We start from the raw sequence: 27,340 nt of genomic DNA on the forward strand, positions 1-27,340 counted from the left end.
TCACAAGAGAAAAACTGAAACCCAGGTTCATTTACTCTTTCACTTACAAATTTTTGAGCGCTTACCATGTACTGGGTGCTAGAGAATCTGTGCTGAAGTAGATGTATAATCTTTGCCCTCATGAACACAGAGGGTTAACTGCATATGGGCTAAGGAGAAGAAAAGGGAAATGTAGGTCCTAGAAGAGCATATGGCAGGAGGTGCTCCCCTAGCCTCAGGATTAGGGAAGGCCTGCTTGCCTGAAGAAGTGACATCGATGCTGAGACCTGAAGGAAGATGAGTTGGCTAGGTGCAGGGAGCTGTGGGAAAAGAGGGAACTACATATGGGAAGCTTGGGTGAGGGCAGAGAGAGCATAGGGCTTTGGAGAAAGAAAAGGGGAGTTAGGATTGTTAGAAGCCGGGACCAAGGGCAAGATTAGAGGCAGGGATGGGTTGGTTCCTGCCAAGCACATAAGCCATGCTGAGGATTTGAAAGTTTTATCTCAGAGGGCAGTGGAAGCCACTGAAGCGTTTTATACAAGGAGTATAATAGGTTTACATTCTAGAGGAATCACCGTGGCAGTAGAGTGGAGAATTGACAGCAAGTAGAAGATGGGAGTGGGACCAGGGAGACCGTTGAGAGCCCATTGAAGTTGTTCAGGAAAGAGGTGACAATGTTTAGGCTAAGGCTATGGTAGTAGGATGGAAATAGGGACATTTTGACCCATTTGGAACTTGGCATCCTCTATACTTGGAGGGTGGTGAATGGAGGCCAGTCCTGGGCTCAGCAGCTTCCCTGGTGCAGAGCTGGGCCTAGATTTCTGTGAGCAGGTGGTTGTATAACTCAGCGCCTCCCTCTACTCATCTCAGTAACAGAAACAGTTGTTCAGTAACAACTCAATGGCATGTTTTCAGGAGCATTAGTTATAGGTCAACTTTGTGACCTTTTGCTTCTCACTATTCTGCCAGCCTTGTCAATAATAGATGGCCACCAGGCATCATGGTTTTGGGATGTCAGGAGACACTAATTGTTCTTCTGCTTGTATTGGGCTGGGTGGGACTTGAGGGGTAGGTTGGGATTTTGGCTTTTCTTTCAACTTCTTTGTGCCTCAAATTTTCTAGACCACTGAGAATTTATAGCAGATGTTTTTCAAGTGTTTTATCCACCTAAAAATGTAAGCATGTGAAAGGAATTAAATATTAATGTATTCTTTACCAATGCATTGGCAACATGGTGTTTTATAGGAAGCAAATCTTCACACAATAAAATTAGTTCCATATCCACTCATTTTAAAAATTATCGTCTATTGTTTTGAACTGTAACCCTGATGCTGCAGAAGAAATACCAAGAGGGTTGATGGCTTCCTGAGGTGGGAAGGAGTGTCAATTTGTGGCCTATTGCTAGGAAGATATTATTTGTCAGTTGGGAGTGACATTTGACTGCCTACTCATGTAGAACTGATCAAAGTGTATTAAGTACAGGAAGGTTTGTTTTTTTCCAGAAAGTTCAGAGCTAGTGGGCACTGGTATTGTTTTAGTGGCTCAAGAATGTCACAGCTAAGGTCTCTGTGATTCTTTAGGCCTTTTCCTCATGGTTCCAAGATAACTGCTATAGCTGGTGCCATCACATGTGCATTCCAGGCAAGGAAGAAGGAAGAAGAGAAGAGGGACAGTGGGATGCACCTTCCATTGCACCTGGGTAGTCCCCTTTGAAGAGCCCACCAATGAACTCATTACTCTCATTGGCCATCCTCAGGAATAAGAGGCTGGAAAAAGAAGAGTTTCAAGTTTTTGTTTTGTTTTTTAGCTCATTTCATTGTCATCCCAAGAACAGAGGGTTTCTGTAAGTAAGGAAGAGAAAGGGGACACATGCTGCCACAAACATACAATCCTGAAATCAAGAAAGCCCTCTTTTTTTTTCATACCTTTGTCTGTCTGGTCTGTGCAGGCCATTGGAAATGCTAAGACCACCCGCAATGACAACAGCAGCCGTTTTGGCAAGTACATCCAGATTGGCTTTGACAAAAGGTACCACATCATCGGGGCCAACATGAGGACTTACCTCTTGGAGAAGTCCAGAGTAGTCTTCCAGGTGAGTGGGAGGATTTGCGCCCTTTTGTGTATTTCTCATGGACAATTACCTTATTTCTGCTCCCTGCCCCACTCCCTGGGCCCAAAGAGAATCTCTCTTGTGAGCCTGGAATTGAATGTAGTTGTTCTTTTGGTTCTTATCTTTTATCAGTAAGTGTTCATTCAGATGGTATAGGGATTAGATCTCAAAAACCTTTATACAGTACTGTTTTTAGATTCAATCAACAAACATTGAATGCCTATTATATGTTAGCTCTGTCCTAGACACCAAAGATACAGTAAAGGACAAGACAGACCTTTTCCTTATGGATTTTAAAGTCTTATCAGGGGAATGTCATAAACACAGAGTCTGGGTTTTAGGTTTCCTGAGAACTTCCTTATTTAGTAGGTTTAAAAAATAGATTATACTTGTCTACCTACTTTGTTTTCTTTTCAAATAAGTGGATGTCCCACTTTTTAAAAAAAAACTATACTTTAAGTTCTGGGATACACGTACAGAACGTGCAGGTTTGTTACATAGGTATACACATGCCATGGTGGTTTGCTGCACCCATCACCTCATCATCTACATTAGGTATTTCTCCTAATGCTATCCCTCCCCTAGCCTTCCACCCACTGACAGGCCCCAGTGTGTGATGTTCCCCTCCCTGTGTCCATGTGTTCTCATTGTTCAATTCCCAGATGTCCCACTTTCCACCTGACTTGATTCTTCACTGTTCTTCGCTTACCTTTAATTTCCTCCTGCCAGCTACTGTTTGCCTCTTTGTAATCCTTTTGTTCCTCCACCCTGACTTTAGTGGGCTTGGTGCAACTCACAACGCCAACAAAAGTCCTCCTCCAGCTCCCTTTACCCTCCCATCACTGAACCAAGATGATGGTTCAGGTCCTGGTTTGAGTCTGTGGTGGACTCTTGCCTTGGGTTAAATGGCTTCCTGGTCATCATGCTTTAGCTGCCTTTAAGGAGACCTCAGAATCGCCTCAGCTATTTGTTTCTTGATGACATCTCCATGCTGATGCTTAGCAAACATCTAATGAATTTTTTAACCAGCTCCCCATGCTTTTGCCTGTGTTTTATCTGCACCTCACAGGTTGGCTTGATAATCCCCGCATCCTGCTTTACACCACAGCCAAGGGAGCAGCTTGCTGGGTTGGGTGTGGGTCTGATGTCTTGCTCATGGCTCTTTCCTGCACACCCCTGGAGCTTCCTTCTTCCTTAGCTCTCTTTGCTCAGGCCTCCTGAATCCCCACCCCCACACCCACCCTACCGGTGTAAGGCCAGTCCAGCTGCAGGTGTTCCCCAGACATCCTGCCTCACTTGCGGGCCTTTCCTGTCTGCCCAGCCTGACCTGATGGGCAAGCACAGCTTCCACTTATCTCTGAGCCTCCCAGAGGAGAACGGGAGCTCACAGAAGGGAACTGACAATCTATGGGACATCAGCCAAGCAGCACAGAAGACTGAATAAGTATTTGTTGATTGACTGACTCACCATTTGTGAAGAGCAATGATATCCTATATAGAAGGAAAAAAGAAAATACATACATGCTTTTGCATAAGTCAAGACATATAAATCCTCAGGTTGGAAGAAGGCCCCATAAGAGTGAATAGAAAGTCGGAAAGTGGGAATTGAAGGTGGCAGAGGTGTGGAGGAAAACACTGGGAAGAGTAGGGGGCTCAGCCTTCACCACCTGGAGCACCCTGGGATTACAGTGGCAAAGGGAACGATCTTAGAGGTCACTGCCCTAAAACTGCTTCACTTCTTCCTCCTCCAGGCAGATGATGAGAGGAATTACCACATCTTTTACCAGCTCTGTGCTGCTGCCGGTCTTCCAGAATTTAAAGAGCTTGCACTAAGTAAGTCAACAGGTGCATGCCTATCCTCTGGGGTGGGCTACTGCTCCAGCGGGTGCACAGCTGGGGGCTTTGCTCAAAGCCGTCTGTCATGGGTTCTTGTTTCAGCTCTGCCTCTTATGTGACCATAACCCCTAGGCCTCTCTAAATTTCACTGCCCAATTAGTAAAAAAGGGTTAATTGTATGCAGTTCACCTGGCACAGAAAGTGTATGAGAGGATAAGAGGCAGGGGTGGAAAAGTGTTTTGCATGGCATAGAAGTCTTTTCATGCTTTATTATTCTGAAAGATATGTTTGCACTTTAAGCATCATAGGAAATGTGTCCCAAACCTAAGAATCTAGAGATAAAAGTAATACACATCATATAATCATAACCAGCATGTTTTAACTCATAGTTAAGGATTGAGGCAAAGAGAAAGGGGTGAGGATAAAGCAGAGATAAAGCGGGGGTGGCTCTAGAGCCATATGGATGCAGTATGGCATGGCCACAGAGGATAAGAGGGGGCTTTGGCGTGTGAGACTCTGGACTGCCAGGCCGTCTGATCTCTCCTGGACTGGCATGGAAGCTTCTAGCACATCCTCACTGGAGGGAGAGAGATGGAGCAACCCAAAGTACCTCTCCACAAAAGCTGAAGGGATAAAGCACCTTGTCGTCATCCCCATCAGATGAGCACCACCCTTTGTTTCCACTCCTGCTGCTTCCTGAGGGGTGTTAGCAAGTTTCATTTGCTTTGAGGCTATTGATGTGGAGCCAGTGGAGTAGTGAGCAGGCTTTAGTTCTTGACTCCATACCACAGAGCAGCTCTCCTTGGGTCTGGAGCCTTTGGCCTTATGGGGTAATGACTGATTTTTGCTGCTGAGTCTTCAGGCATGTGTGTGTAAAGAGGGCAAGCCTCGAGCCCAGCAGCATCTTGGTGTCTGCCACGCTTCCTGCCATACTTCCTGCCACGCTTCCTGTCCCTGTCCTGCTGTCTGTGTTTTGGGGGCATGTGGGGAGGTCCAATACTAGCAGATGGTATGAAGATCCGGGTGTCTAAACAGGGTAGTTGGTCTTTGTGCAGCTGTGCAAGAAACAGACTTCTGAGGCTTGGCTGTCCCTGATCCAAATCTTGGCCATCCTGAGGGTCCAACACCAGACCCACCTGTGCTCCCAGTAGCTGAAATCCATCAAGTGGTTTCAGCGCAAGTCTGCCCTTATAACTCCTACTTGCTCATGAATCCCCGCATCTTTAATGCTTGTACCATGCAACTTAGCAATAATTCTTGCATTTGTTCATCAAACTCTATTCAGGCCATGTTAGGCCCCAGGGATGCAGCATTGAGCAAAATAGTTGTGGGTCCTACCCTACTTAGCTTGTCAATTATGACACAGAGTGCTAAGTGCTATGCTGAAGGAAGCAGAGCTGAAGAGGGCTGGGAGGCTCCCCTGCCTCGGGAAGTAATATTTAAATTGGGACCCCAGGGAGAAAACTCTGGCTGACGTCCATTGTTAGTTTTGTCCTATTCTCCAGCTGGTCAGTGCTTGCAAGTCTGATTTTCCCAGGAACACGATGAACATGATAAAATCCTTGAGGACAAGGAGTGTGTGTTCCCTGCTAAGCAGAACAGGTGCTGAGTACTCTTTGCACACTGTCTTGAGCTGAAGCCTGTGGCTCTGAGGGTGGCTGTCAGTCTCAAGCAGCCAGGTATGCCTCCATGTTAGGGGCCACTGCCATCCTCCTCTTTCCTTCCCAGAGCTGAACATAGGCCTAGCAGGGCTTTTCAGGGCCAACTTGCAGGAGGTGAAATTTTTTTCCATCAGGCCAGTTTTATAGAAAATAAACAAATACTGGCAAGACCCACCTGGATGATTTGGATCGCTTGTCCCAATTGTAATTCTAAGGTAATGGGGAAGAAATCCTCCTAAATTTCTTTTTCAGTTACATGAGTCATATTGAGGTTAAACATGATTTCCCCTTATTCCCTGCCTCTGCAAGGTGCATAGGCCCCAGGCTGCAGTGCTTGAAAACTACCCAATTTGATCAGATTTTTTCCCCCACTCTTTCACCTTCATGTGCCCTCTGAGAATATTTTGGAGTGAAACAAGAGCCTTTGACGAGCGCTTGTGCTCTGGTGTCAGGCTGTCCTCGGCCTCATGGATGGATCAGCTGAGGGCCCTGCAGCTTGGCATTTAGGTCCACTAATAACCCTAGTCGAGTAGCTGAAAACAGCAAATACATGGACTAGCCAAGGGCTCTAAGTGAATATTTGGACCTGCTTCATATCCTTCTTCCTGCTCTTCACCCAAAACATGCAATTCAAATGCACACAAGTCTCTGCAAGACCCCTTGGCTTGGCGTAAATTTTGTGCATTTGTCTGAGAATGGAGGGTGCAGATTTGCATCCAGTTGTCCACTCTTCTTCTGCCCCATTGTTGGTGGGCCATTGCATTTAAAATGACCTCAAGAGGAGATTTTTTTTAAAGTCTAATGAATAATTTGTTAAGGTGTGAATAAATGATGGTGAAAACCATACAGGCCAAGGTCAATACCCTAGAATAACCTCCTGGCCCTTTTGTGAAGTAGCTGCACTCTACCTTCCACTCACAGCTTATTTCCTCCCCATCTCTGTCTTTCAGATACACCAATTTCTGGTGGTACATCAGTTGTAATGGGCCCATTTTCCCTTAAATACAGCCTTTAGGGGATAAGAAGTAAATTCCTTTTCTTCTTTTTCATTTCCGTGGTTGTATGGATAGTTTTATAAACAACATCTCTGGCCTTGCATAGGTCAGAGCGTAGCCTCCCCAGGTGATGTGCAAGTCCGTGACCATGGCCTTGGTGGTCTGGTGCTCTAATCACTGGGTTCACCTTCTCCTCTGTGTTCTGTTGACTGCCTGATCCAATCTCTGCCTGTTGAACTAGTTAATAGGAGGTTTGTGGTACATTTCTCCTTGGGAATTCGTGGTAAAGAGAGAGACCTAAACTGGAGGATGAGAGAAGTTGCTTTGGGATGGGATAGTCAGTGTTCAGCTTTATGGGCCTGAAAGGAGGGCTGAGATCCAGGAAAGCCAAGCAGGTGGGGGAAGACTGGGTCCTGTTTGGATGTATCTTATTAAGAGGGTCCAGAGAGTGATGTGACGGAGTTGATTGCAGACCTTAATGCATATGGAAAGATGATCATTTTGATTGGTTTCAGATCATTCAGTAGAAAATGCTGTAACTGACCCAGGTGGCCCCTGCAGTGGTGACAAGCCTCAGCCTGAGGAAGTTGCCCAGCTGGGCCTGAGTTGGGGAACTGGGCCTGAGTTTGAGAACTGGGACCTGGGAAGGTGGGGTGTCTATCTGATTCATAGCAACATCAAGCAGTAGGGCCTTGGCTATTGACAATGAAAGGTCTTCGAATGATGCTGAAAATGGCTTCCCTCCAATATGGAAGTCTAGTCTCCTCCTTTAGAGTCTCAGGTGACTCTTTCTGATGTGTTTGGCTGACACTTGATGATGAGTTAGTTTGTATTTGTGGCAAAATCATGAGATGCCATAGATAAATTGTCGTTTTTCTACAATAGGGTAATCAAGTAATGGAATCCCAGGCCTGACCAAACCCTGGGTGACCCTGGGCACCCCTTAAACCCCATGTTACTCAGTTTGCTTTTCTGAAAAATGGGAGTAAATAATATAGACAGTCTTCTTCGGTGGACACTGTAAAAATAATCAAATGAGACACTGAAAGGTGAGTGTAAAGGGAAAAAATAATTGGTACTTTTATTAAGCCTTTGAAACTGTTGTATTGCTCTGTGCCGGTGCTTGCTGAGTGATTAGGTAAGAAAGAGCTAAAATGCTATCTTCTGCAAAGATCTGATGTAGTTTTCCTCATTAAAATGTGCTTCTGCCGAGGCTGTGAGTGACCACAGGGCTGGAGTCCTTCCTCTCTCAGTTCAAGTGCCTTGGCCACTGGTCCTCAGAATTTGTTACTCCTCCAGGAAACCTTCACTCATAGAGTACAACTGACGTTCTGATTATTTGTGCCTGTGGGCAGGGTCACCTGGTGGTTATAGTTCAGGTTGTGTAGTCAGACTGGGGTCTAGAGTTGAGTTCTGTCTCTCCTTGGCTAGGGCTGTCCATGTATGCATAATGGACTGGAGAAATGGGCAAAGCTCAGTATGGCTTGGAGCATAGGATGCAAGGTGGGAAATGGGGGGAAGTGAGGAAGGAGAAGTAGGCAGAGACCACTGAAGGCATGGACAGAGGGAAGAGCTGATGCATGATAATAAGGAAGCTGGTGTATCTGGAACATAGAGATGGGGAAGGAGTAAGCCATGAGTCTGGAGGGTATGCGGTGGCCACTTCACAAAAGGGCCAGGGGCTGTCCTAGGGTATTGACCTTGGCTTTGTGAGCAGTGGGACCTCCCAAAGGGCTTTTTAAGCAGAGGGGGTGGTATGATCAGACATACTAGCATTTTGGAGGTGGATTTGAAGGGACGGGTGCAGAAGCAGAGAGATTGGAGTAGTGTCTTTTTCAACAGTTCTGACAATGGAGCTGAAGGGCAGTGGCAATCAGGATGGAGAAAGGAGCGACTTCAGAAATTCTTGAGATCAAATTGCAAGGACAGGTGTTGAAGGAGCATTGGGAGTTGCAGTGAAGCTACATCTAAGCACCTTTAGCTGATGTGTTTCAGCCCTGCATGCTCAGGTCCAGGGAAAAGAATTTAGGGTTTTCAGGGAAGAGGGAACTCGGCCAGTGTCTCCTTTTGACATCCTATCAAAACCAGACGTTATACACTTAGAACATGAAGTACCAGGCAGGATAGTACCAGGCAGGATAACCATACAAGATACTATATCTTGTGAAAGATTTAAGCAGTTTTTAAGGGTAACTTCGATTACATGCAATTGTTGCCTTAAATGCTCACTTTTAAGCCCTGCTTCCTCCTAAGCACTAATTCTGCCGTCCTCTTTGTAGGGCAGATACTACCCAGGGCTTGTTGCATTTGTGTCCTCTTCTAAGCTTGGCTCTGAATTTTAAAACACCACCTGGGCCCTTCCTTACCAGCTGTCCCCTAGGCTGTTACCAGAGGCCTGGCTGAAGAAGAATTAAGCTGGGGGATGACAGCAAACATGTAAGGGTATCAACCTGCATTTGTGCATGTGCCCAGAGAGTTCAGGTGTGCCCAACTTTGCAAAACAAGTGAACAAAAACACTCTGTCACCTTGGGCACATCACTGTTCCTCATTTGTCAAATAAGCTTGTCAGACTGAGATTATGTAAGTCATGGAAGTCTGGTTCTAGGGTGGAGATACATTTTACTTGTATCAGATCTTTTTAAAAATGAATCTGTGATGAATCCTATTAAATTGAACTGTCTGTGACATATATGCCTTTTGTGTTAACATATGTTTCCCATGCCAATTTTACATAAATACAGCAGCACATTTCTGTCAGTGTCGTATAATTTTCTGATACTATTCAGTTTTCTCTCCCATTTGCCATTGTGGATAAAGACTATTTTAAAGAGTTTCACATCCAGCTGGGCCTAAAATTTGGTCTGGGATAGCATGCTAACGGAGTAGAATTTTCATGGGTCACGATCTGTGGGATGAAGTGTCCTCCAGTGCCTCAAGCCTTATTTCCTCGCCCCCTACAGCAAGTGCGGAGGACTTTTTCTATACATCACAGGGAGGAGACACTTCTATCGAGGGTGTGGACGATGCTGAGGACTTTGAGAAGACTCGACAAGCCTTCACACTCCTCGGTAAGGAGCTTCTGAGTTGGGGAAGCAGGCCCCAAGGGCTGATGGCGTGGAGGGTAGAATGCAAGGCGATGTCCCACTATGCTTGCCAGCAACCTGCAGGAGCTAACGGGAGATGCCCTCTTGCCCCTGGTGAATGTCATCTTACTCTCTTACCCATCCCAACCCTCAGGCTCTAGAACTTAAAATTTGGAGCTTCATTGCCTTTTAAAAAATAAGGTTATGAGAGTCCCTCTCCCAGGCACTGTGCAGTGTCCCTTTCCACCGTGCAGGCTGTTGGAACCAATGGAGGCAAAGCAAGTGTAGCCGCGTCTTCTCGTGCTGTGGTCTGGGCCCAGTGTGCTCTAGCAGGAAGAACACAACGTTACGCCCACCCAGTGCACCTGTGCACCATAGCATGAAATCAGAGTTGGAAGCAGGCTGTGAAGGTCTGGCAGCTGCATCACACATACAGCATTAATTCTGTCAGCTCTGTTTCCATATAGAGCTTTAGCTTTGGAATCCTTCAAACAAGACGTTCTCTGTCCTTCAGGGGCATAAGGGGACAGTAGGACTGGAGGAACTGCCCTGCTCCCCTGCCACTTTTGGGGGAGAAGCAGTAAAGTGAAGGTAAGCCTTTCTCAGTTGGGAATTTGAAGTGTTAAATTCCTGGGAACTGCAGCCAGAAAAAGGAAAGCTCGAGAAGTCAGCCTGAAACCCCAAGTGGTACAGGATGGCGCTTGTGTCTTCCCCAGCCCCTTCTCTGAAAGAGACAGAACATTTGGCTTCTGAGCCATGTGACTAACCCAGAGCAGCATTTAGGTTCTTTGGAGGTCAGGGAAGTTCTAGCCAATGTCCAAATAAACATGGTCAAACAGGACACACCCTAACCTCTCTATGGGGAGGCAACCAGACCCTTATTTGCCACGCTCCCAGAGCCAGTCAGTTCTCTGGGAAACTGGTACGTAGTTCATGGGTACAAAAGACAAACCCTATCTATCAGTCAGGAGACACAAACCACACTGGTTATTCCAAAATAGAAAAATTAATATAAACAATTGTTAACTACAGCAATAGCAGGTGATTGACTACAAAAGGGATAAATGAGGACTTTATAGAGGGTCCAGAAGTAGCAGGTACAAAAGAACAGCTGCTATCCCTGGCCGGGACAGGGGTGGGGCGGTGGGGAAGAACAGCCAATAAAGGTAGGAGAGGCCTCCACCCTAGTTGAGCTTTAGTTCACTTTGAAGAGGATGTGATGAAGAAACTTGCCCAGACGATGCGGGCCAGAGCTGGTTTGTACAAGCAGGCTGCAGGTTCCCCAAGGTGTGGGGGGCCAGAACTGCTTAGAAGCCACTGCTGATGGGGAGATAGGCCTGAGGCCAGAGCTGGAGCTCATCTGGAGGTTTCTGATAAATCATGATAACTATGGAGGACCAGAACCAGAAAGGGAATTGTCTTCATGTTCTGTTGCCTTGCGAATCGCTGGAATGCCCTCTATTGAGCAAGCCTGACATTCTACCATTAGGCAAAGGAGAAATGTTTACACGGCCCAGCTCCAGTGTGATAAAGCAGGACCAAGAGGGGATGCTTTGAAGCTGAGAGAAAAGTTAATAACTGGCATCCCTGACTTCCTCAGCACTACATGCCTATCCTAGTCTCCAGAGTTGGGCAGGTTTGGAGCAGACTTGACAGTGTGCAGGATACATTCTTCTCTGAATTTATCAGAGAAAGGAGAAGGCCTCTGGCAGCTGCCCTTGTAGTGCTGGTGTAGGCTGTGGGCACAAGCTGATATAAGGAGAGGATTGCTCCCTCCAAGGCTCTAAGGAGACTGGATACTTTAATGCTCAAAGCAAATTGCGTTTGTAAAATTAATTATTGTAATAAGACTTTCCTTATTCTTTAATAAACATGTCCCTTTTTTAATTGCAGGGGTTAGCAAACTTAAAGGAGAAGATAGTAAATTTTTTAGGTTTTGTGGGCCATAAAGTTTGTTGCAAAGCACTCTCTGCTGTTTTGTGAAAGTAGCAATAGACAGAATGTAAGACAGTGGGCATGACTGTGTTCCGATAGAACTTAGTTATGAAAACAGGCTGTGGGCCATAGTTTGCCAACCCCTGTTTCACTCCTTAGGTTTGATTGATCGATTTTTGTTTTTAGATTTTTTGCTTCCCATAGTGTGAGGTACCACTTATTCAAAGAATCCCACAGCATGAAAGGATTTTCTCATCAGTGTAATGCGAGGATCTTAGCTATTGTTAGGATTCAGTATTCATTCTGTGTCTACCACTTAAATTCCTGCCATGACAGGGTGGTTAGGTCTTTGGAAATTGACAGAGCATTGGTTCTCAAGAGTAAACGAAGTAGGCCAGGTACAGTGGCTCATGCCTGTAATCCCAACACCTTGGGAGGCTGAAGCAGGAGGATTGCTTGAACCCAGGAGTTCTGGGCAACATGGGAGACCCTGTCTCTACAAAAAATAAAACAAATTAGCCAGCCATGTTGGCACACACCTGTCCCAGCTACTCAAGAGACTGAGGTGGGAGGATTGCTTGAGCCCAGGAATTTGAGGCTGCAGTGACTGTGCCACTGGACTCCAGCCTGGGCAACAGAGAAAGACCCTTTTTCAAAACAATAGATAAAGTAGAAAAGCTACTGTCTAGGGAGTATATCCCTCTTGTTCCGTGATGGTCCCAGCACCCAGCTCCTGTCTAGTACTTTCAATGGGACTTGACTTAAGAGCAAGATACTCTAAGCTCAGACAAAAAACCCCGGTGCTTTACCCTCTACAAGGGTGCATAAGTGTCTAGCTTCCTGTCTTGTCCTGAATACCAGCCTCTGGCTTTAACCTGTCTTCCTTTGACCAGGTGTATTCAGTTATGCTGAACCAAGATGGATGCTTAAATTCTTTGGTGTTTTTTGGGGGGGATTTTTAGGCTAATACCACGTATTTGAATAACGCACATGTTTTGATAGCTGCAAATACTTGCAGTCTGTGTAGCAGCCATTGATCTGGTCATTCTACCATTCATCTTTCTGAGCACCTGCTGTGTTCCAGGCAGTGTTCAAGGCCCTGGGGATCTAATGATGAAGCAAGAACAGGGATTCATTATATTATTTACTTTGTTATTCTTTACTTTGTATGTTTTGAAATTGTACGTAATAAATTCAAAAAAGTAAACCTATGATGCTTACATGGTAGTGGCCATCTAACATAAAAGCCTAGAGTTAGTGTTGCTTGGGTTGTCCACTTTGTAGATTATCTGGGGAAATGTTTTAATCCTAGCATGGCACATCTGTGCCTCCCATTTTTACAGGTGTTACTGACTGTTTTTTAGCCTGAATAAAATATTGCCTTAAAAAATAACTGCAGCTGGGAGGAATGGGGAGAGCAGTTGTATTTCTTAAACTAAGTGGAAGGTTCACTGGTATTCATTCTATTGTTCTGTAGTCTTTTAAAAATGAGTCTGAATCATTTTGTAAAAATGCCAATGCCTTGCAAGCTAAATACAAATTAAGAGATTATCCATGCCTTTGATGATTCATATAGGTAAATAACAAATCTGACAATAGGTGATTGCTGCCACAGTGGTTCTGGGGTCAGTGTGCCTGCCTGTGACAGTGCATATAGTGTGGTGAACAGCTGCTCCCATCTGGGGATGGCCAGGGGCCAGCTGGCCATCCAGCCCCAGAACAGCAATCCCAAGAGAAGTTTCTCCTCTTCTTCCCTCATTGGCACTGGGAAAGTGTGTCACAGATGTTTACAGGATATTATGTTGGGGAAAAAATGATTGCAGATACATGACCATTCTTATTAAACTCATAAAAACATCCATAAAGTGTTTGGTTGAAATGAAGCCCAAAATGAGCCTGCAGGATTGCTGCCTGTCCTTTGCTCTTTGAAAAGTTAAAATGGCAGCATGATCCATCTGGTTTGGTCAGGACGATCATAGTGAAGATATTTTCTTTTTAGTCCAAGGAGCCCCTTTGCCCTCTGAGCTGTTACTGTGAGTGGTAATTACTTGGTGAGGAGCCTGGATCATTTTAGGAGTCATCGGGTCAGAAAGAAAAATCAAACCTTATTTAAAAAAAAAAAAAGTCCTTAAAAGGGGTAAAATGTCTTTTCCATCCGACCATGGATACTGAGTGTCATCCATTCGTTTTTTTTTCCAGGAGTGAGAGAGTCCCATCAGATGAGCATTTTTAAGATAATTGCTTCTATCTTGCACCTTGGAAGTGTGGAGATTCAGGCTGAGCGTGATGGTGATTCCTGTAGTATATCAGTAAGTTGTACACCAACACCAGAGATAAAATGTACACAATTTACCCTGTTCTTACAGCTTGATATGACTGAAATGTGTCTTTCCAGTTAGAGGACACTCATAGGTTATTTATTCTTAACAGTAATGGTTTCTGTTCACTTGCTGATAATTTTTTTAAAGAGCCAACCCTTTAAAAATCAGCTGCCATCAAGTTTCTGTTGCCAAGGACAGGGAATGTAGTGGCTATTTGATAAATTCTTTTTGTTGGGTTGATTTCCCAAGTACCCTGAAGTACACAGAATTCTACATGTTGTCAATCCATTGAGTATTTTCTGAGTGCCAGACTGAGGTCCCCACTGCAAGGAGATGAAAGGGCACAGGGCACTGTACCTGGTGATGCTTCAAAGGGGCTTACAGTCTAATTGGGTGGACAAGACAGGTGGCAACCCTTGCCAAGATTCTGACAGCACAAGACAGGCTGTTAAGTGAGACATCCATGTGAAAGTACTGCAAGCTGTCAAGTGTTCTGTGAAGGCTCATAATGAAGGTTATTTTCCTGATGCCCAATGTAGTACTGGTATGTGGTAGATAAATGTCTAAGTGGATGGACGAGTGATGGAGTAAGCACCAGGGAAGTGGCACCCACAGCAATTGCTGTGCCTTCTGGAATTTAATGGTGTTGAGAAAAGCTAAAGCTGGTATTCTAACCTTGGATAGGTGAATCTGCAACTGTTTATTCTATACCTCTTATGCCCATTTATGGCCAGGTTCTGGGGAGGTACAAAGTATGATTCTTGCTTCCAGGGACTTGGAATTTAAATAACCAGACACTGGAAAAATACAAAAGACAATACTACCTGAGGGCACGTGTCCATGCTGCTCACAAGCTGATGCTTATTCAGTTGAGTGGACGTAAATTAACCTCCTTCTCTTTGTCTAGAGTTGGGGGTTATGAGAAGTTCAAACTGGCCCTGTCTTCAGGGAGAGGAAGACCTGAACTGTAGCTGGGATTCAGTAGAGCTCATCGTGTATCATCCATGGATGGATACACAATCTGTGGGGAATGATCTAGGGTTTGAGAGGGCCCCTGGGCCTGTCTGGCCTGCTGCCGTCCCTGGCATGGACTCTGCAGCCTCTTGAGAACCTGGAAGCTCCTCTGTTGGGCCCAGTGGAAAAGGAGGAGGTATTGGTGCTGGTAGTGTTAGGTGCCCTGGAGCTGTTTTGGACATCTGCTGCTTATATACCTGTGTGGGTGCTCACCTTAGGGGGAAGGAGGGCATGGTACAGTGGAGTTGGCAGCAGTGATGCCATGGGAAGGACTATCATGTTCAGAGGAGGACCTGCGGCCCAGGGGTTAGTGGAGGAACCTCCAGTGCAGGACAAACCCTCCCTAAATCTGAGTCTTTAGGGCCAGTGATATATTGTCCCAATGTCTTTCCCCTGATGAGAAAGGCATAGAACATCTGTGCCTCCCTGTGCACACAGCTCAGTCAATGTCCTGTGGTTCCTTAGGGCAGCTATACTCTGTGTCAGGGACAGGTGAGGTGAGGAACACCTGCAGTGACCAAGGCCTGGCTGAGGCTGGTAAGATGCAGGGAAGGTGACAGATGTGCCCTGTGGTCTGTGGACCTCCAGCCCACCCAACACCCTGCTCCTCCCCAGGCCCTTCACAGGTCACTTCTACTTTCATGGGTTCTTACCTCTCCTCTGTGGGGCTGAGCATTGTGTGTGTGTGTGTGTGTGTGTGTGTGTGTGTGTGTGTGTGTGTGTGTGTGTGTGTGTGTGTGTGTGTGTGTGTGTGTGTGTGTGTGTGTGTGTATTACTTGATGCCTACCCTTCTCCTTTGTGACACTCCAAACTCTGAAAGAGTAGGGTCAGTTCTCGTTCTTTATTCTGTCACCAGCATCTACTGTGGTGCTCAGCACTCACCAGGTACCCAGGAAGTAGATGGATGGTTGACTGAGGCTCTCCAGGCCTCAGGGGTGGCACACAGGAGAGTAAGAGGGGATGGGAAACTCTGAGATCTTAGTGAGGTTCATGGTTAGCATAAGAACCAGGGCTGGGGAGTCCTTGGGCACCTACCTGCATTGGGGGGTGAGACTAGCAAAATTAAGGCTTGAACCTGTAAGTGAAGTGTCTCTTAGAGTTGGCCCTCCACACCCAGCCTCTGGAGAACGTTCAGGTGAGAAGGGAAGTGAGTGTTCATTACGACTGTATCTGTTGGGCTCACTGTTCTCCCTCTAGTACCCACTGAGTGTTTATGTGGAGATAGTATGAGGGTGGGAACATCAGGGCCTCTTAGGGAGGCATGGATGGAGGATGCAGGTGGTAAAGGGGGGCAGGAGGGAGGAGGCCTGAGAGGTTGAGGTTTGGATGCTACCTGGTGTGGCAGCCCTTTCTCTGCTAGGTGGCAGGAAGTTCCAGAAGGCATTTGAGTGCAGGTTTGTGGTCTAGGCTGGTCTTCCATTGTTCTGCAATCAGAGCTGTACAGATAACGAGTGGACAGCAAGGACTCTAAGTCGAGATGGCCAAGGTTCATATCCTGATTCTTCTTGCTGGATGTGTGACTTAGGGCAAGTGTGCTAACCTCTCTGTTTCCTCTTCTGTAAAGTGTGGATGACCACCTGCCTCAGTGCTGGAGTGAAGATCCCAGAAAGCCCTGTGTGGAAAGGTTTTAGTACAGAGCTTGTGGTGAGAGAGTCTTTGTCTAATATCAGCCTTGTTATAGCCAGAGTGGACCTTAAGAGCATCCCTCTTGCTGTACAGGGGAGGAAAAAATAAGGCCCAGAGAGGGGTACCTCTTTCTCTGAGGTCAGAATGACAATGGCAAAGGTGGGACAGGGCCCAGGCAGTGTTCAGTCCCCTTCACTCCTGTCAGCCCAGCTTCCTCGGCTGGACTACAAGTCCTTGGGGAGGAGACTGCCCTCTGCTTGCCTGGTGAGCCCCATTGGTGCCCTCACAGTGCCAGGCACAGAATGTGTGCTTGAGAAATGCATCGTTAATAGTTGCTACCGAGAGCCCCACTGATTGTGGTTTATTCCTCGGGCACATAGGATGGGCCTCCTATTGGAAAGGCTGTCTTTCCATACGCAGTGTGCCTTCTGCTCAGTAGTTTTTATTTTTAATTAAAGCATGAGAATATGCTCCATGACTGCCAGGGTTACCTTGGAGATGCAACAGCATTCAATTTGTTTCTTGAATTTAGCAATATGGGCCCATAAAACTGATCTGCTACCTATGATGTTGGCTATTTTTAATGGATTTAGCATCATTTAATTTTGCCTAAATGTAATTGCACGATGTTAAATCAGTTTCAGTCAGCATCTTCAATCAACAGTCGGAAGAGGGTGAGAAAATCAAGCCCCGCCCCACTGTGGTGGATAAAAGCCGGTCCCCAGGGTGGTTTCTCAGACAAGTCTCTAACTTGTGCTTTCTCCACTGCACTCATAGCGCGAGGCCTCAGGGAGGGGAGGGTGCCTGTGGGCATGTCTTGGGCAGTCATGGTAGCTGCTGGCAGGCCACTTAAATGTCAGGGAATCCATCTGCAGTGCCGTGCCTAGCAATTAAGAATTTCTTGGAAATAGGTCAGATGAACAAATTGGATGCTTGCCACCTCTGAACTTGTTGCCTGCCAAGCGGTCCCCAGGCACTTAACTCTACCACATATGGCTTTATGTTTAGGGGAGCGGGGTTGGCTTCAGAGAAAAAGGATCTTGGCCAGGAGAAGTAGCCATGGAAACTCTCCGCTGAGTATGAAAAGATGGGGGCTTCTCCACACCCACCCAGCTCAAACCAAGCTGATTGTCCTGCGGGGCTGGGGTTAGGAGCTCTGGGCCAGAAGGCAGGAGGCCTCACTCAGCTTCATCTGAATAATAAGGCACATTGGATTAGAATGCAATTTCTTAAGAACATAAGCATTCTTTGGTCAAATACATTCCAAAAATGCTTCTTAAAATATCTATCTCTTGGTGCTACATGGTGTATTAAACCAGTTCAGCTGTGTTTAACCTGGTCCAGTCCTCTCCTTCTGTTAAGTAAAGCCAACTAATGTTCTTTGCAACTACTGTTCCATAAACCATACATTGGAAAAACACTGGCCTTAGTGATTTTGGATTCTATTATTCTGGCGTTCTATTATTTTATAACTGTTTTGGGGAGATGGATTTTGAATATATGTAGGAGGAAAAAATTGCCTGGGGATATGGTGTTAAAGGAGAAATAATACAGTTATCTGTGTTAATTTTCATTAAGCCCTCATTTAAATCCTACAAGGCAGCCTCATCGGAAAATGAGTCCCATAAGCAATTGAGGGCCATTAGGAGATGGCACATCATGTTCTGAAGGATTCCCTTTCAGCCTCAGTGTTAATACGCTTTCCAGTAGGCTTGAGGCTGGGCTACCAGCTTTCCCAGGTGGATTCAGATGAGGAAATGAATAACAGGTGAGAGAATGAATAACCAAATACATGAGCAGGTTTTCTCAGAGTGCCCCAAGTGGGCTGCAAGGATTATCCAAGGAATTTGTACATTTGGGTGAAAGAAGACAAGACCCTGTGGGAAATGTGGCTGTCCAGTGACTCAAATGTAAGGTGATGTGATTAGTATTTGGGTAGATGAGGGTCAAGACTCACACATAGTCCCTAGAGGCAGCTGGGTAGGCAGGAGATACATCGGGCAGGACAGTGGTAGAAGCCTTGTGCGGGGGGGTGGTGTGGGGGCCTGGTTGAGTAGTTGTACCTCTCTGGGGCTCAGCTCAGCTTTTTGCCTGTAGGAAAAGAGTCCTAAACTGGAGGAATTCCAGTTTCTTTCCAGCTCTGAGCATGTGTGATATTATCAGTGGAAGTGTTCCAGATGATCCTCCCAGGTCAAGATGTGGTCCATGGGTTTGCCATGTATCTTAGCTTTCCACGCTGAGGAACTTTGTTTACATACTTAAAACACTTGCTGCTTGCGGGTAAAGAAGTTCAGTTTCTATGATTTTAGCATCACCGAGGCTAAGAAGAAAGCGAGCCTGCTTGGAAGCATAGGACAGTGCAGGGTCAGTGCTGGGAGTGACATCGTCCATTGCGTTTCAGCCTCTCACCCAGCACATCTGAACCACTCACTGGTATCAAGTACAATTTCAAAAACTCCTCAAGGTGATTCTCACTTAAGCTACCCACCCAGAAGAGAATCATTGATCTGGCCCATCGTGTTATTTTACAGAGCAGGGAACTGACTTCTAAGTGAGAGACATGGCTAGTGCCTTCAAAGGGCCCCTCCACCTTAGGAGCCTGGGGCTTGTTTCTGAGCATACAGCTGGTTAGATGGGGCGGGTCAAAGGCAATGCCTGTAAGTGAGGAATTCTAAGAGAAAGAGAATTGCTTTCTGGGCTGTGGGTCAAGCACTGCATGCATATCTCAGCAGATGCAAACTGCATTTGGTGTGAATCTGTTCGTTACTCCGAATGGATTGAATGGTCATAAGCTCTCAATTCTCTTTCTGCTCCCTTCACTCAGGGACTCGCCTCTTACCAGTTACTCAGCAGCAGCCTGGCATGGAGGGAGGGGACAAGAAAGATGGAGAATGTTTTGGTTTTTAAAGTCCTATAATTTGGTCATTAGCAGGTGGAATGATCAGTTTGAGCATTGCTCTCTTATGGGTTCTGTCATCTTCACTTAGCAGTGTGTGTGTGCATGTGTGTGTGTGTGTCTGTGTGTGTGTGAGAGAGAGAGAGACTGCTGGGTTGGAAGCAGGGGATGTGCTGGGATTCTGGAGGGCTGGGAGGCCTTGGGTTTGGCTTGTTTTCCCTCTGGGCAGGAGGGTGGAAGACATTGGTGGGGGGTGGCTTGTCTCCCACACTCCTCCTGAACCTATCTCCCCCATCTCCCACAGCCCCAGGATGAACACCTAAGCAACTTCTGCCAACTGCTAGGGGTGGAGCACAGTCAGATGGAGCACTGGCTGTGTCATCGCAAGCTGGTCACCACCTCGGAGACCTATGTCAAGACCATGTCCCTGCAGCAGGTGATCAATGCGCGCAACGCCCTGGCCAAGCACATCTATGCCCAGCTGTTCGGCTGGATTGTGGAGCACATCAACAAGGCCCTACACACCTCCCTCAAGCAGCACTCCTTCATTGGGGTCCTGGACATCTACGGGTAGGCCTGCCGCCTGTCTCACTCTATCTGCTACCTGGGAGTGGCTTCCTGCTCGTACTTTACAGCCAGCAGGGTCTTGGAGAGCTTCCTGGTGGTTCTCAACTTAGGGCAGTTTAAAATGTGTTGGGTCATTTTTAGTTGATTAGTTGACACAATGATGGGGCCTGAGGCCAGGGGGGCTTAGTGGTCTATAATGTAAGGGAACAGTCCCCAAGCAAGAATGGACCTGTCAAAACACCAGGAGTTCCCCAATGAGAAACCCTGTAAGCATCCGTTTTTACACCTGAGAAAGTGAGGCCAAGAGAGGGAAATGACCTGCCCAATGTGATTTTGCAAGTTACTGTGAGAAATGGAACTCAGATTCAAGTTCTGTGTCTCAGTAATGTTTTATTTCAATCTACCATTTGACCTCATTGACTGTAACAGTCAAGGTGGCTATTTTAATACCATAATTTTGTCCAGTGCTGTGCAGATTTGTGTTGTGTGTGGTCATTCCTGAGGTTTCTCTTCCTTTCAGAATTCCAGCCTGATTGAAAGGACTGTTATTTGTAACTTTATTTTTGGCAGGGAGAGCCATTGTGGTGTGGTGAAAGTGTACTTGCCTAGCCATCGGGAGACTGTCACCAACCAGCTGAGTGAATCTCCACAGATCACAGCCCCTCTCTGGTCTTTCATTTCATAGCTTCAAATGAGGTTTTGAGCCACAGTCTCCTTGAGGTTCTTTCTAGGTCCTTGTTTGAAGTTAACACGAACTGGGTTGCAAGCTACCTTGCACTTCTTTTCTGACCAATGTCCTGTCCTCTTTAAGCTAACAATAGACTAAATCCTCCTGGATCTTTAAATTATAGAAGTCATGGCATCTTAAAATAGAAATTCAGATCCATAGAAGTGAAGCATCATAAGAACAGTGACACTCTAGTGCAAACAACTGCTTAGCAGGCTGGAACTCACCCGGTACTCACCTTGTGATGAGGTTGGAATAAAGGCCAGTCCCCTGTAGAAGAGGCCACTTCCCCGTGCGGAGACAGGCTCTGCTAATTACATCTCTGATGCTGTTGCTCATCCCTGGGTTTCAAATTGAACTATGTTGCATGCTACGGAGAAAAAAGACAATCTTTGTGATTTCTGACATCACAGAGGCCTCAGGAACATGCTAAAGAGTTGTCTCATGCACTAGTTAAGTAACATAAGAGGCATCAGAAGAAATTGTGGAAGGGTCTATTTGAGGATTCGGATGCTTTGTGCTGTACAGGTTTCAAGGCTGGAGAGGACACGCTTGCACATTCGGGAAAGATTTATGTGGGAGCTAAGATTTGAACTGGATCGTATAAACAGGGGTAGAATATGGAAAGTGAGGGAGGCACCTTTGGGAACAGGAGTGCAACCAAGATGTGAGGAAGGAGCAGAGTGTGAAGGCAAACCTCCTTGCTGATAAGGAGCACACAGTGGAGAATCACCGAGAGCGGGAGGTGAGAAGAGGCATCCTCCCCAGGCCTTCAGCTGCATGACCCCGGGCAGGCCCCTTCTCCTCTGGTCCATCGAGTGCCTGCCTTGCGCTCAGCCCTTGTAGTTGCTCTTGGGAGAGCGTAGAACAGTGTGCTCTCTGGGAACTTCCAGTCTCATTGTCAATCATTAATTCTGTGGTGTTCTCTCTACTTTGAGTATTTTCAGGTAATTGGATATCCCAAAATACTGACCTTTCGGTATTACCTTCCAAGTAAGACCTGGGGAAACCCAAGCTGACCCAATTCCCTTAATCCACTTGTAGAAGGATCTAATTTTACTGAGGTTTCGATTTAGGAAGATTAGCATGCAGACTCGTCAATAGCATGTAAAAATTTTATGATTTACGTACTACTGCTATATAAAATACCATGCCTCAGTTCTGTTGTATTTATATATCATCTTAACACTGCCTTGAATTTAAATAGCCTGCTTACTCCCTTCCCTGTGATCTTCCGCTGGGTTTTTTGCTGTTCTCAGGAGGCCTCCATGAGCTGGGCTCCTGGGGCTGCTGAGTACGCAGATGTCAGCCCGGCTTGTGCAAGCTGGGATTTTGTGTTTATATTTGCCATTTAATTATTGTAATTGTTTGTTTTCTCTAACATCCTGTGACTGCCCAAAGGGGAGAAATAGATCCCAAGAATGGCTTGTCTGGTTTGAAAACAATAGTTTTCCATGGATGGGGTGGCAACCTGGAGGACTTGGTCTCCTGTTCCTAGTGCCAACTCCTCACCTGTGTCTCCTTCATCTCAGAGTGGCCTCCGGGCTCCTTTGAGACCATCTGACAGCTCTTCCATGAGGGCAGTGTCCCGACACAGGGCCATCAGCATAAGGCCATTCTTGGGAATTTTCCTTCCCTTTGTGCTTTCTTCCGGACATGCTATGTTGTTTTTTTTCTTAATCTTTATTCTTTCTCCGAAGCTAATTCACTTTTTTTGTTACAAAGTTGTCGTATTTTAAAAGTGACTCTTCTTGAGAGAAATAAGTCCCCATGCACAGTTACTCCTCTGTAGCTCAATGCAGTGCTGAGTTCACACTCTCTCTGAGTTAAGGATAACAAGTTAGATACAAGGGAATTCAGAGTGAACAAGCTAGCTGTGTGCCTGGGCCATTGGTTGCCAAGAAAGCACTTACATACATGTCCTAAATATGCAAGTGAATGCTACTCAGTGGTCTGATTCACCAAGAAATTTTACAAATGTGGACTGGCCCAGGCTCTCTTTCTGGTAAGAGGGTATGTAATGAACTCTTAGGAGAACTCTTAGGAGATTAAAATCAACAAATTAACAGAAGAGCAGGTGGCTTGAGTCTGGAAGTACTTTCTAATCTGTCAGGTCAGTGACATCATTTCTTAGTCTAGGAGAAAACAACACAGAACCCTGAGTGGAGACTTGGGATAGCGTGTGTGAGCCGTTTACTGTCATCTGCCCCTTTCGACATACAGTGTGTCTTATCTGCCTTATTTCCCTTGGACTTCACATACCTTCCAGAAACCCACCAAACCTGCCTTTTTTGCTTTTTAATGTGGTCATTTCTTGGTTACCTGGAAGTGGGCATAACACTCAGCCCCACTTCTCGCCCTCTCTACTCACCTCCTTCCCAGTTCAAACTCACTCCAGTCATTAGGCTTTATTCTATTCACGACCATGGGAAGTGATTCTAAGGAGCCTTTCATCCTCTGTGGCATAAGAAAACCCAAGCGTTGTTTATTTTTTGAGTTTTCTATTCATATCCCTGGCCATCAAACCTGGAGGAGAAGACCATCTGTCCATTGTCTCACTCCTTAGCGGAGGTGTGGGGATGCCTGAGTACCCATAGAGGATGATGCCCTGGGGCTGACCTGATGTCTTTGATTTTCTCACTTCTCCTTGTCTCTTTTGAGCAAGAGTGGCAAAAGTGGAGTCCAGAGAGAACAGAAAGAATACTGGGATGTTTCTGAATACAGCCAGCCACATCCAGGAAGTGGAAAAGAACGAGGCATTGCCTCCCTCTCAGGTTAGAAATGTGCAAAGCTAGGAAATGAGGGTGGAACTGCCCTTCTGCCCCTTGCCCCCCCACTGATTTCTTCCACTGGGATAACTGTCCCCAGATGAGCTGCAGTGCCTATCTAGGGCATTTCTGGCCCGCCAGTGAAGTTCATTCATGAACTGAATTCTGTACCAAACATGAGCCACTCCACTTTTTCCTGTAAATGTGTTAAATGTTACTACAGAATTCACAGCCAGAGTGAATACACACTCACTTCTCTCTGTAAGCAAGCAGTACACACGCCAGCATCGTATACACACATTTCTCCCCATCAGTGTGTTCTGACTCGTAGTTAGCTTGTAGAGGAGAAAGGCTGTGGGCTCCTAAACAAATTAGCATGGGCCACAGCTGCTTCCACCATGACTGTGGTGAGTGCTCTGCGCAGAGGCCCTTCCCCAAGGCTTTTCTGAGCAGTTCCAGACCCCCAGTGCCTGGTGGAAGCTTCCCTACATCTTGCTCCTCTGTCCCAGCTCCACAAAAAATGCAAAGCAGGCAGTACCCAGAGCAATTTAGCCACCCCAAGCTGAGCTCTTCACCTTAACCAAGGATCTATGAAGTCACCTTCAGGGTATTTTTGACCAGGCAGGGCATGGAAATTAATAGCGGAGATCCTGGCAGCTTTTGGCTGGGATTCCCTTTCCAGGTTGCATTAACCTGCATTTGCCTCTCTAGGCCTGATTAATTGCAGTCTCTAATCATTTATACCTCTCCTCCCCTTGAGTCTCTAATCCTTTGTTCCTATCCTCTCCTTGAGGCAACAAGAAATAAATGGCTTCAATTTGGGAAAAATACACATTTACTTGTCTTTGATTTCAGCCTTCAAGATGCCAAGGTAGCAGAGGGCTTTGGCTATGGCCAGCCCATTCTTGCTGAGGACAGTTGGCCTGGGAGCAACACAGGCTGTAGCAGATTCATGAGTTCTGCTGAGGAACAGTTGGGGAGAGAATGGGGTAGAAGGCAGGGAAGTTTTGACCCCAGGAAGCAGGACACAGGATTTCCTGGGATTTTATATCCTCCTCAGTCCTCTGTTACTTTCTTGTGGTACTTCCTAATAATAAATTAGCATCCAACTCTATTCGGTGCTCTTTAATGGTATGTTTAAAAATGCTTTTAAGGCCAGGTGTGGTGGCTCATGCTTATAATCCCAGCACTGTGTTGTTAACGGTGGAGGGTGTCCAGGTTCTTGGTGTCTCGAACAAAGAATTGGACAAAATGCACAAAGCAAGGAAGGAATGAAGGGATTTATTGAAAATGAAAGTACACTCCACAGTGTGGGAGCAGGCGGAATGAGTTTTACATATTCATTTACAAGTTGTTACTTATTCTGGATATTAATCTTTTATCAAAAATATGATTTGCAAATATTTCCTCCCATTCTGTAGGTTGACTACAATAACATATTTTAAGTAAACTTCTTAGACCCACTGTTCACCTTTGTTTGGTGGGGAAAAATATTCTTTTGCTTTAGTTTTCTTGGTCTCACTCTCCAAAATAAACAAAAATAACCTCAAAGCTGCAATAGTTATTTGGAGGCTACCCATCTCCTCTCTAGCCAGTATCAAAAGGTTTCACAGAAAATGGAAGGGGAGAAATCAGTGATTGCATTAACCCTTCAGCCTGTGACAGTGTCTCAGCCCTGGACAGCCCAGAAGATCCCTGGACACGCCTTCTTCAGGGAGGACATGCGTGGCTGGCCACAGTGTTCTCAAACCTTGCAGATCATCGGAAGCTGTTGGCTTCACCCTGGAGTCTCCCAGCCTCCTAGGAAAGCCTCATAGCTCAAGAGGGCTCTAAAGCCAGGCTCCACCTTCCCGAATTGTTCTGAGGTGGCCCTTTGGAGTGTGCCTGGAGCCTGACACCACTGTGTGCTTCCAAGGCTCAGATGAAGTTCCATTTTCTCTCTGTCCATGCCAGTACTCCCACACTATTGTGGCAGACCAGGTCTCACTAACGCAGGCCTCTATAGCAACTCTTTCAGTACTGGCTGAGTGGTTAAGTTAAATATTAAAAGCTAAAAAAGTCAGTGCCCTCATACAAAGGCTGGAATGTAACAAGAGCCCATCAAGAGTCTTGCCTATGCCCTTCCTGGGCCTTAAAGCATGACAAAATAAGGAAGGAATTCTTAACAGGACCTGTTTAAGATTAAACAAGTTTTATTGTGGGGTCTGAAGAAACTCCCCAGGCCTCTAGAAACAACTTTACTGGGGGGCCTGAAGGAATTCCCCAAACCTTCGTGATTTAGCAGGAGACAAGATAAGGGTAATCACCCCAGCACCTGGACCCATTTAGATTAAGTAAATTTACTGAAGCTCCAGAGGAAAGTCTTCAAGACTCAGATCTTAGTTATAGGTTAGAAGTTAATCACTTATGTCTTTGGATGAATGCACACTTACATGTAGACATATAGCTTAGAAGGTATATAAGCTCTGGAAAACTTTGTGATTTTGAGTTGGGCTGGCGATAATTTCCAGGCCTTCTCCCTGTAACTGGTTGCAGAAAGTAAAAACTCTGTTCCTCCCCAGCTCATCTGCATCTTGTTATTGGGCCACGAGAATAAGCAGCCCGACCCTCCATTTGGTTTGGGAACACTATGGCCTCATTGTCTTTTAAAAGCCTACAGCACATACAATTTCTATTCCTTGGGGAGGCTCTAATGTACTAATTTCCTATCATCTGCCCAGTAGCTCTTCTGGGCAGGGACTGTGACTTGCTCATCTTTGCAGTCTTCATAGTTTGGGACAGTTGGCTGTTAGGTTGGGAGAGGATCGCCATATAGTGGGTGTCTTCCTGTCCTGCGTTGGAGTTTCAGGCCTGAAGACGAGCTGGGAATTGGAGCATTTGGCAAACTGAGTGGATTTAGGTCCTCAAGAAGAATAACTGACCTTCACCTTGGGGAGTGAACAGTGCCTGGGATTGTGTTCTCTCTAAAAAACTAGTCCTGGGTTGGGGCATCTAGGCACAGAGAAGCACCTGAGCAGGATGCAGGCCCTGCCATTCCAAGGTGCAGCCAGCATCCCGAGGTTGTTCAGGAAAGCAATCAGAAGGGTTGGCCTCTGTGACAGACCCAGGGTGGCCTTGTGAGATTTTATAGGCTTCAAGATGGAAAGGGACCTTGAAAGGATGTCTGGATCATTTCTCTGACACCAATGCATGATGGCCCTGCTTTTAAAGGCTTCTCCAGGGAGAATTTCCCCACATTATATTTTCTGTGTGACTTCTAATAATCATTCCCTGGAAGCTATCCTCTGTATCTAACCTATAGTCCATATCTTTTTGGTCTACCAAAGGCAGAATGCTGGAGAGTGAGCTTTATAAACTGGAAAGACCAGGCTGAGCTAGGAGATTTTAGTTCCTTTGACCTGTGCCAGGGGAACGTAGAGTTTCCCAATCTTCAAAGCATCTCACTGCCTCTCTGTTCTCTCTCCAGGTCATGGAGTGAGAGGTTCAAGGAGGTTGATCATTAACTTAGTGACTAATTGACTTTTTATTGCAGTTTCACTTTCCAACGGACACTACCTTATTTGTAGAGGCATCTGTGGCCCTTACTACACTCTGAACTTAAGGTAGAATGAGAAGGAAATTGTATAGTTTTCGACTATGAAAATAGAAATTGAAACAGTGTGATCATTGTGCCATCGAGAGACCAGATGCCACATTTCAGCATCGAGTCTTATTCTATGTTTTGACCTTCCTCCGGCCCAAGGATTCTGGTTTAAATATTCTCAACGTTGATTTTACAAGAGAAATTCAGTTCTCTTCAGCATATAAATTTCTTTGTGACA

At 46.0% G+C, this 27,340-nt stretch overlaps 1 protein-coding gene across 3 annotated transcripts in view; it reads left to right on the top strand.

Annotated features, from left to right (window-relative positions):
* The window catches only part of MYO5B (myosin VB), a 374,136-nt gene that overhangs the window by 207,693 nt on the left and 139,103 nt on the right, over window positions 1–27,340 (top strand). For all 3 annotated transcript variants that reach the window (XM_058438377.1, XM_058438378.1, XM_058438376.1), the window contains exons 6-10: window positions 1,928–2,071; window positions 3,841–3,922; window positions 9,543–9,650; window positions 13,800–13,909; window positions 19,762–20,027. In XM_058438377.1, the coding sequence (XP_058294360.1) occupies window positions 1,928–2,071; window positions 3,841–3,922; window positions 9,543–9,650; window positions 13,800–13,909; window positions 19,762–20,027 (710 nt within the window). The remainder of the gene's footprint in view (window positions 1–1,927; window positions 2,072–3,840; window positions 3,923–9,542; window positions 9,651–13,799; window positions 13,910–19,761; window positions 20,028–27,340) is intronic.

The sequence above is a fragment of the Hylobates moloch genome, unplaced genomic scaffold, assembly GCF_009828535.3.
Source record: "Hylobates moloch isolate HMO894 unplaced genomic scaffold, HMol_V3 SCAFFOLD_5, whole genome shotgun sequence".
Lineage (NCBI taxonomy): Eukaryota > Metazoa > Chordata > Mammalia > Primates > Hylobatidae > Hylobates > Hylobates moloch.